Here is a 10,604-nt window from a genome sequence, read left to right on the forward strand (position 1 = left end):
ACCCTGCAGCCTTGGCTCGGCCATGAGGAGGTCACCCTCTTTTCTTCCCTTGAGTGGCTTTAACTCCCTGGGAGGGTGGAATCTGCGCCCCCGTAAAAGCCAGTTTTCCTTCTCAGCTCAGGAGAGGGACCTAGAAAGAAGAGGAACCATGGAGCCTCCTGCTGGGGGCCCTGTCTGCTCTCCTTCTAGGAGAAAACGGCTCCAGTGCTGTGAGGGTTGGTCCCTAGACTGCAGGACACTCAACCACTAAGGAACGAGAGCTATGTACAGGAGCCAAGTAAGACAGGAAAAGGGAGACTATTCCTTCTCACCAGAGTGGCTCTCCCCAAGACTCAGCCCTACTGAGGAGACTCTTTTCTACCAAGGAGCAGAGAAGACCACCTCGGTGGGACAATGAAGGCTCTCTGGACCCCAGCCTCCGACTCACTTCTTCCTGCGGATCTTGGGCTTCTTCACGGGCCGCAGATAAGGGTTATCGATGATGTTCTCCTCCCCATTCCGGCTTCCCGACAAGGAGGGGTTCTGCTGCAAGACAGAGGTGTTCTCCTTCTCGGCTCCAGAATCCTCCTTTGAGTAAAAGCCAAAATAAAGCACAACACCAACAGCATAAGGAAAGAGATCATGCCCATAATTGGAATGACCATTAGCATCCTCTAACGGAGAAATTAGAACCTGGGAAGCACCTTCTTTCCAATGTTCATATCTTTGCCCTGATGAAGTGAGGCCCAGGCAGGGGCTGGCTATGAAGGGAAGGCAAGACTAACAGCCTTGACCTAGGAAAGCACACAACAGAGTCCAGAGTCTTGTACCTCTGGAGAAGGCAGGGACAGGGGTTAGAAAGAACAGAGACCTGGGAGGGACAGGAATCAAACTCAGATGCCTCAGGGAGGATGTCCAGCCTGGTGGGGAGATGAAGAAGAAAAGACCCTGGATGCCCTGCAGGACTGGGAGAACCAGGATCAGAACACATCATTTGCATAGGGTATCTCCTGGCCAAGCTAGCCTAAGTCAGAACAGATTTCCTCCTCAAATTCTCACATTTCTGGTATTTGTAACATGGTCCCAACGATCACATCCCAGCATAGGCCAGAAACTTCTCGAGCCCTGAGGGTTCCACTAAGGGAAGCGGAGTCTGCAGGTACAGCACATGCACATCATTGGTAATGCCTATCTGCAACCCATGAGGCAGGGTTTGTTTGTTTGTTTGAGACGGAGTCTCCCTGTGTCACCCAGGCTGGAGTGCAATGGTGCGATCTCAGCTCACTGCAGCCTCCGCCTCCCGGATTCAAGCAATTCCTGCCTCAGCCTCCCAAGTAGCTGGGATTGCAGGCATGTGCCATGACACCCGGCTAATTTTTGTGTTTTTAGTAGAGACAGAGTTTTACCAGTTGGCCAGGCTGGTCTTGAACTCTGAGGCAGGGTTTTTTACTGTTCATTTTTTGAGAAAAATGTGGTTTTTCAGAAAAGTTTGTAAGTTCACATGTAATCAGTATGATCAAAATTCTTAAAAAGTCACAGTTGTGTATAGACACAGAAAAAAGGTAATATGCTGACATTTTAAAACTGTTCTGGAAGTATGAGCAGTCAGTTCTCCTTTCTTTATTCACAGGCTCCTCTATTTTCCACGTTTGGTGGGGCTGCGCCCCCTGGTGATGGGCCAAGGGGAAGAAGTTCTTCAACGGGGAAGAAGTCACTGAGCTTCCTCTTCCTGTTCTGCAACTTGAGGCTAAAGAGGCCCTCACTGACCTCAAGCAGGAGAGGCTGCTGTCAAAACAGAGGGCGCCATGACCGAATGGCATGAAATCAACAGCAGGTTCCCCCCACAGGACAGCTGGCCTAGGGCATGGACACCAGTCTCAGGTTTAATGAGCCGGAAGAAACCAGATCACGTCTAGGTTCCCCTGCGGCACGTGCCCTCTCTCTGTCCTATCAATTGTTCTCTTCAAAGACCCAGTTCCATTGGCCCAGTATCAGGGCCTATGTGCTTTCCCTCTCCAGCACCCAATCCAGTGGGACCACAAGGTGACCTAGAGCCACTGGGGCCTTCTGGAAACTCTTGAAAGCAAGTGCTGCAGGACTAACCTAGTTCAGGCCAGACCAAGTGCCAGAAAAAAAGGTCTGCCCATAACCAGACCTCCCTCGGGTATTTGGCATGCAACTTTTCTGAAGTTCCTAATGGCGCAACTGAGTAGTATCTCCCTGCACTGCCCACTCTATCATTTCTCTACAGTAGACAGCCTATCTTCAAAGTTATTGGAAGTTCACTTCAACCGCGCCTTCAGTGTTTTCTGATACAGATAGAGGTGACACTGTTAGAGGTGCTGAAAATGACAGCCTCAAGACACTGCTGGTGGGTCCAGAGGCTCCTCCCTTCGGCTCACCATGGCTCATGAGAGCAGGACGACAGGCTTCCTTCTCTCAAGCAGACCTCACAGAAATGTCCCCTTCAGGGATAGGCAGCATTGAGATGGTTAGGGATGAGGGAGTCAGTAAAAAAAGTAGGCCAGGCACGGTGGCTCACGCCTGTAATCCAGCACTTTGGAAGGCCAAGGCGAATGGATCACCTGAGGTCAGGAGTTTGAGACCAGCCTGGCCAACATGGTGAAACTCCACCTCCACTAAAAATACCAAAAAAAATTAGGCCGGTATGGTGGTAGATGCCTATAATCCCAGCTACTCGGGAGGCTCAGGCAAGATAGTCGCTTGAACCCGGGAGTTGGAGGTTGCAGTGAGCCGAGATCATGCCACTGCACTCCAGCCTAGACGACAGAGTGGGACTCCATCTCAAAAAAACAAAAAAGCAAAGTGTCAAACTGACCCAGAGATTTGTAAAAAAGGTGGGAGCAGAATGGTCTATCAGGCGCTCCCTGAATTGCCTGTGAGCTCTAGCAAGCCCTAAACCCTCTGTGGTGATTGCATCCAGTCTCCTAGCTCTCAGTGCCATCTCCATGCCAACAGTTCCCTGGAGTACACTGCCAGCCCTCACCTCTGCCGAATTCCAGACTCAGGCAGCCAGCAGCTCACTCAGCATTTCCACTGGGGTGTCAGACAGGCAGCTTGGACTTCAGGCACCTAAGTGTGAATTGGGGACCTTCCCCTGTGAGTAAACGGCGCTTTTTAGTCCCTCCCATCACAGGTGATGGCAACTCCATCTTTCTCATGGCTCAAGTCACAAACTCTGTGGTCATTCTTGTTTGTTTTCTTTCTTTTATTTTTAAATAGGGTCTCACTATGTTGCCCAAAACTGGACTCAAATTCCTGGGCTCAATCTTCCTGCCTCAGCTTCCCGAGTGACTAGGACTACAGGCATGCACCACCACACCTGGCACACTTCTTTTCTTTCTCTGACATCCCACCCCCAATCTGTTAGCACAGCCTCTTGGACTTACCTTCAAAATTCAGGCAGGTACTGACCACTTCTACCACCTGTGGCAACCACTCTGCTTGGGCCCACCACTGCCTCTCACCTAGGCTATAGCGACAGCTTCCTGACTGATCTCTCCAGTCCGTTCTCACCGAGCCATCAGAGTGATGCTTTAAGAAGCTCGGAAACGTCCCTCCTCTGCTCCACACCCTCCTACAACTCCCATCTCACTTAGTAAAAGTCAGTTCTTAAAACAGCCTGCAAGGCCCTACCCAATCCACAAGCCACTCACTATTCCACAGGGCCTTTGCACTGCCCATTCCCTCTGCCACAGCACTCTTCCCCAGATGTTCGCATGGCTCACTCCCTCACCCAGTTCAAGCCCCTGCTCACATATCCCCTTCTCGGTAATGCCTACCCCAAGCACTCCACTTAAAACTGAAGACTCCTCCTCACCCCAGATCTTCCCCTACTGTTTTTCCCAGCACAGCACTTTCATTTCTGATATACTATGCAATGATTTATTCATATATTATGTTTACTGTCATTCTCCCACAGCCAAACATAACGTTCCTAAAAGGCAGAGGTTTTCTTTGTTTTTCTCACTGCTTTATCCCAAGCAGCCAGAACAGTATCTGGGACATACTAGGTGCTAAACAAACACTGGTTGAGTGAGTGACTGGTACATTTTTCATAAGAGAGTAAAAGTTTAGATATCTGGGTTGGCTGCAGAAGCAGCTGGTTCAAATGTGAGAAAAGAATCTATTATATATGAATTTAAAATGAATAGCTCCTTTATGTTCAAGTACATGGAGAAACTAGAACCAGGTTAAATAATGTGCTGCCTAACAACAGACCTTGAGAGGTGCACTGTCATCAAGAGATAAAAGAATAATTTAAAATACCAGTCATTTACTTCGCTATAACAATGTCTGTAAATGCTAAACACAGAAAACAACCTAAGTGGTCATGAGGGACTAGATAAATTAAATGGTTACATCCATACAATGGAAGATAAAGCAGCTGTGAGGGATGATGCGGCTCCTCCCTTACGGATGTGGAATGACCAAGATATAGCCAGGGAGAAAGCAAGAAGAGAACAGTTTGTGATCTGCTGTTTCAGTTCAAAATAACAATTAAAAAAAAAAGTCTCTAGAAGAATACACAAGAGGCTGGTGAGACAGTTGCCCTGTGGGAGGGAAAGTGGGTGACAGGGAACAGGATGGGAAAGATTGTCACCATACATCTTTTTGCACACTCTGCATTTTGAAACATATGATTGTATTTCCTAGTCTAACAAAATAACATTAGGTCCAACTGACTAGTAAATTGTCGCTAGAATCTTTGTCTTAAAGTCATTTTATTTTATTTTTAGGTTATATAGCCTAAAACAGCAGGGGAGGGACAGTGTGTGCCAGGAGTTGCCACGTGCCAGGCACCTGATACCAGCTCTATCTCAAGCTCTCTCTGTCCCTTGGGGTTCCTGTTTCTACTTACAAGGAAATAGACTAAGGTGTTAAGTAACGCAATCACAGTCACACACGTGGCAAGCAGCAGTCTGGATTTAAAGCTAGGCAAGTCTGACTCTAAGACTCAGGCCTTCCTACACTCCTGCTCTCTGCAACGCTGGCTTGGCCTGGTGATATTCAAGAGTCCTCAGGCAGTCGCTGACACTCTTTAGGTTCAATTACCACCATGACCTCACATCACTACAGGACTGTCAGTGAATGCATGTCCAGGCCCTTTAACTATATTGTACTTACGAAGGTATGATGTTTACATGACTCCTTTCTCATAAGGTGAATCTCAACTTAGTCCATGACCCAATCACCATATCTCAGCCCAAATTAACAGAAGCATACAATAACAATTTCCTCTGCTTTATTTAAAGCCATGGGTTCCCAGCCCTAATTCTGAAAGGAATAATTCAACATTTAGGGGAAAAAAAAAAAAAGTATGTCCAGGCCGGACATGGTGGCTCACACCTCTAATCCCAGCACTTTGGGAGGCCAAGGCAGGCAGACCATGAGGTCAGGAGTTCGAGACCAGCCTGACCAACGTGGTGAAACCCTGTCTCTACTAAAAATACAAAAATTAGCCGGGCGTGGTGGTGCGTGCCTGTAATCCCAGCTACTCAGGGGGCTGAGGCAGAAGAATCGCTTGAACCCAGGAGGCGAAGGTTGCAGTGAGCCGAGATCTTGCCACTGCACTCCAGCCTGGGTGACAAGCAAATAAGATCTTCAGCAAATAGAGATGGCACAGGCATATTCCACTAGCAAACCAGAGTGGCTGGCTGCCACTTGGTGTACCTCATCTTAGAGAACATGAGGGATGCTCAGTCTAACTACAGCCACTAAGGCATCCAAGCTAGTGCTGATTTTAAAGGATGGTTGACTATGGTAAACTGGCTATATAACCCTATTAGCCTTGAAGGCATTCGAGCTTCTGGTGGTTCTGTGATTGTACTTGGCACTTTCTCCAAGGGTGCAGGAACAAGAGGGGGCTCTTATCCTTTAACTTGCTGAGTGTGACACACCGGTGAGCAGAAAAGAAAGTATTCCGTAAAACAAGCCAGGACTAGAACATCTCCTTGCCCACCTTTGTCTCTGAACCCACATGTTCCGTCTCCTATCCTGGGTATGAAATGTCCAGAAGAGGCCGGGTGCGGTGGCTCAAGCCTGTAATCCCAGCACTTTGGGAGGCCGAGATGGGAGGATCACGAGGTCAGGAGATCGAGACCATCCTGGCTAACACGGTGAAACCCCGTCTCTACTAAAAAATACAAAAAAACTAGCCGGGCGAGGTGGCAGGACGCCTGTAGTCCCAGCTGCTTGGGAGGCTGAGGCAGGAGAATGGCATGAACCCGGGAGGCGGAGCTTGCAGTGAGCTGAGATCTGGCCACTGCACTCCAGCCTGGGCGACAGAGCGAGACTCCGTCTCAAAAAAAAAAATAAAAACATAAAATGCCTCTCTTAATTCCTTCATTTTCCCTTTTTAGTTACCACTCCATCATTCTCCTTCCCTGTACCGCAGGGAACACCACATGACTTTCTGTGCCAATGGAAATGTTCAATATCTGTATTGTCAAGTAGAGCAGCCACTGGCCATATGTGGCTATTAGATACTTGAAATGTGGCTAGTGAGATTAAGAAATCGATTTTTAGTTTTATTTAATTAATTTAAATTTAAATACCCACATGTGGCTAGTGGCTGCTGTAAAGGACAGCACAAGTCTATACTCACTGACTCCTCTTCTCTCCTCCCATTCTCTCTGAATTTACTCCAGGTCTTTGCTCTCATTCTTACTGAAATGGTTCTCATCAAGGTCACAAATGGCACCCACACTGCCTAATGGTTGAATTCTCAGTCCTCCTATCATTGGAGCCACCTGCAGCTTTGGACACAGCTAATTGCTCTTTTCTCCCTGAAACACTTACTTCCCTTGGCCTCCAGGACACAGCTCTCTTCCGGATCTCCTCCCACCTGCATGCTGGTTGTTCTCATCTCTTCAAGCTCTACACATAGCAACAGCTCCAGGGCTCAATGTGCCTCCTCTTCTTATCCTCACTCATCCCTGGAAGAGCTCATCCACACTCATGGTTTTAGACATGACCTACAGGCTGCTGCCTCCCAAATATGCATCTCCTGCCCTAACTGCTCCTCAAACTCCAACTTATATATCCAACTCTCCACCTGACATCACCACCTGATGTCTAACAAGCATCTCAAACTTAACACATCTACATTTAAGACACGAACATCAACTCCTGACTTCCCCCACACACCTGTTCCACCCGGTGGTTGTTCCCATCTTGGCTGAAGGCAATTCCATCTTTCCTATTATTCGGGCAAAAACCCTTACAGTTTTCTTTAACACTCTCTCATATCTACTCTGTCAACTGGCTCTGCTCTGAAAGTGATCTAGAATCCGACCAAATAATCTAGGTGACCACATCTCCTTATTTTTGCTCCTCCTACCACCTCTCAGTTTACTGTGACAGCATCCTAACTGGTCTCCCTGCTTCTGCCTGCCCTCTATAGCCCATCCTCAGCACAGCAACCTGACTGACCCTGTTAGCAAACCTACATCAGATCCTGACCCTCCTCTGCTCAACATCTCCAGTGGCTCCATCTCACTGAGTAAATGCCAAAGTGTCTAATCTAACCTTTAAGACCCTGTAAGGTCCGACTCCCCGTGGGCTCTCTCGGACCTCATCCCCTACTGTTCTCCCTCTTGTTCACTCCACTCTGGCCACCCTGATGTCCTTACTGTTGTTCAATACAACAGGGGAGCTCCCGCCTCAGGGCCTTTGCATCTGCTGCACCTGCTGCTTAGAAAGGCTTCACCCCTAGACATGCCCATGCCTTGTTCCCTTCAGGTCTTTACTCAAATGTCCCCTTCTCAGTGACCCTACCTAATACTGCATCCCTCCCATCCCCATCCCCACTTCCTATCTCATTTACTATTTTTTCATCAGCCCCATGAGGACAAGGAATTTTGTTTATTTGGTTTCCTACTAATTCTCCAGCACCTGGAACTGTATTTGTTGAATGAATGAGTGAATCCCCAGGACACGGATGTGTCTCTAAGCAGATCAGGTCGCACCTGGACCATCACACAAGCCCTCAGGCAGGCCCCCAACATAAAGTCAGAGACCTAAGGTTGATCATGTCCAGGTCCCAGGGTGACAGACTGAGGGCAGGGCGGGATAGTTTGGGGGATACTCTGAGGTTGGCAGAAGGTGGAACCCACCATGCTGATATGAAGAGCAAGGTTCTCCGTGTCTGTCTGTTCATCCTGCTCCGAGGAATCTGTCTCTTCCATCTGTTGCATCTCCAGTTCAGATGGAAGAAGAGCTGTCAGGTAGGGGATGGTGAAAGGTCTGGCAGCAATCACTGGCGAATTGGAAGAGAGGCATGAGTCCACTGTCACAGAGACCTCACAGCTGGCTTAGAGTCCTAGAGCCTCACAGCACATCAGTGAGCAGCACCAGAAGATAACACTGGCTAACTCGCTCCAAGTACTTACGCAACAGGCCAGGCAATGTCCTACGGCCTTTACTCATGTTATCTTTCATCCTTGCTCCCATCCTATTAAGTACGATTAGGCACAGAGAGGTGAAATGACTTTCCCAAGCATGCTGAAAATGGCAGAATGGGATTCTAACTCAGGCAGTATGACTTCACTTTTTGCCAAGTACAACTGAGATAAGATTTAAATGGGGCTATAGATAGAATCCTAGCAACACGTGAGTTTTGAGATCTTGCACCCAAGGTCAGTTAAACCCCTCTAAGCTTCATTCCCAGAGCAGGAATATTGATTCCTTCACCCTAAAGGACTCAAGTCTAAAGGCTGGATTTGAGCATTCTGCATATATGCATGTCCACTGAGCTGTAAGACACTCTGGTAAATGAGAGTTCCAAAAAGCAATGAGGATGAGAGGAAGAAATTGATTTAAAATTAACATTAAAAGAAAGCAAGCCGGGTGTGGTGGCTCATGTCTATAATCCTAGCACTTTGGGAGGCTGAGGCAGGAGGACTGCTTGAGCCCAGGAGTTTGAGACCAGCCTGGGCAACATGGTGAAATCCCGTCTCTAGGAAAAATAAAATTAGCCAGTTATAATAGTGCATGCCTGTAGTCCCAGCTACTAGGGAGGCTGAGGTGGGAGACTCGAGTCCAGGAGGTCCAGGCTGCAGTTAGCTGTGTTTGTGCCACTGTATTCAAGACTGGGTGACAGAGTGAGATCCTGTCTCAAAACAGAAAAAGTCTCCGTGTATACTTCTATGGTAGAATGTGACTGTTAGAAAATGCTCTAGAATTGGCTGGGCGTGGTGGCTCATGCCTACAATCCCAGCACCTTGGGAGGCTGAGGCAGGTGGATCACTTGAGCTCAGGAGTTCAAGACCAGCCTGGCCAACTGGGTGAAACCCCGTCTCTACTAAAAATACAAAAAATTAGCTGGGTTGGTGGCTAATGCCTGTAGTCTCAGTTACTTGCTGAAGCAGAAAAATCGTTTGAACCTGGGAGGCCCAGGTTGCAGTGAGCACAGATCGCGCCACTGCATTCCAGCCTGGGTGACAGAGCAAGACTCTGTCTCAAAAAAACTCAAAAAACGGCAGAATGGGATTCTAAGGCAGTATGACTTCAGAATCTACTTCAGAATCTACCCACAAAAACTCCAGAATTATTTTTTGCTGTGGGTCAGATGTGGGGTCTGGCAGTGAGAGCTAGGTTTGAATGCTATCTACTAGCCATGTTCCTTGAGGAAGTGACTTCATTTCTCTTCTCTTGTGCCTCACTGAAGGGTTCCTATGAAGGTAGTGATATATCAGTTCCCGACTCAGAGGCTCACAAGAGGATTTAATGAGATAATGTATGGGAAGTGATCAGCACAGTATCTGGCACTTAATAATTGGCAGCTGCTGTTATTCCAGAGCCAGGCACACAGCAGGCATTCCACAGGAGCTTGCTGAATGAATGAATCGCCTAAACTAACCTCCCTCACTCACATTTGTAAAAACTGAGGTCTATGGAAATGAAGTAGCTTGGTCAACGTGGCCAAACAGTGCCAAGATGCCAACTTAAATGAGATGGGACCTATGAGGGAATATCACGATGGGCAACTGGCCCCTGATGCCAGTGTTCCTTCTACTACCTGGGCTGCCACTGAGTGACTCTGATGCCTAGGCCTAGGCCACCCTCAAGGTAACTCAATGGACCTCAAGAGGCCAGTCCCAGCAGAGGCCATTACTGTCTTGGAGCTGTCAGTTAAGGACAGACTCTTAAGATCTGGGGAAAGGAGCCAGAAATCTGAGGGGCAAGCTGTACCCAAGGGAAGGACAAAAGCTTATTTGTTTCTTCCTACTATGCTGAGAGAAAGAAAAGATAGTGTGGTATTTCAAATAAGACAGGGTCCACACAGCGGGGCAACTCTCACATGGAAATGTGCTGACGTCATCCTTGAAAAGACTCTGAGTCTCGCCTGTCTTGGCCATGAAACGAGTAAGTGCCCGCTCCACATCGCGCCGCTGGGATGCAGCCTTCTCCCGCAGGACCTGGTAGTCTGACACGGGTTCACGGTACGTCTACAAACAGAATAGCAAAGACACTGAGGTGATGCCGAAGTATCATTCTGCTTTCATCAGCTCCCTGGCTTGCTGTTGCTATGCCCTATTCTCCAAAATGACCCAATACCAGGCCAGGTGCAGTGGCTCACGCCTATAATCCCAGCACTTTGG

At 48.2% G+C, this 10,604-nt stretch overlaps 1 protein-coding gene across 1 annotated transcript in view; it reads right to left on the minus strand.

Moving 5' to 3' along the window:
• Positions 1–423: 423 nt before the first annotated feature.
• The window catches only part of TAF8 (TAF8 RNA polymerase II, TATA box binding protein (TBP)-associated factor, 43kDa), a 41,114-nt gene continuing 30,933 nt past the window's right edge, over positions 424–10,604 (minus strand). The window contains exons 6-8 of the mRNA XM_011944713.1: positions 10,304–10,451; positions 8,118–8,260; positions 424–567 (exon numbers count right to left, since the gene is read on the minus strand). Of these exons, the coding sequence (XP_011800103.1) occupies positions 424–567; positions 8,118–8,260; positions 10,304–10,451 (435 nt within the window). The remainder of the gene's footprint in view (positions 568–8,117; positions 8,261–10,303; positions 10,452–10,604) is intronic.

This window comes from Colobus angolensis, unplaced genomic scaffold, assembly GCF_000951035.1.
Source record: "Colobus angolensis palliatus isolate OR3802 unplaced genomic scaffold, Cang.pa_1.0 Scaffold105, whole genome shotgun sequence".
In the NCBI taxonomy this organism is placed as follows: domain Eukaryota; kingdom Metazoa; phylum Chordata; class Mammalia; order Primates; family Cercopithecidae; genus Colobus; species Colobus angolensis.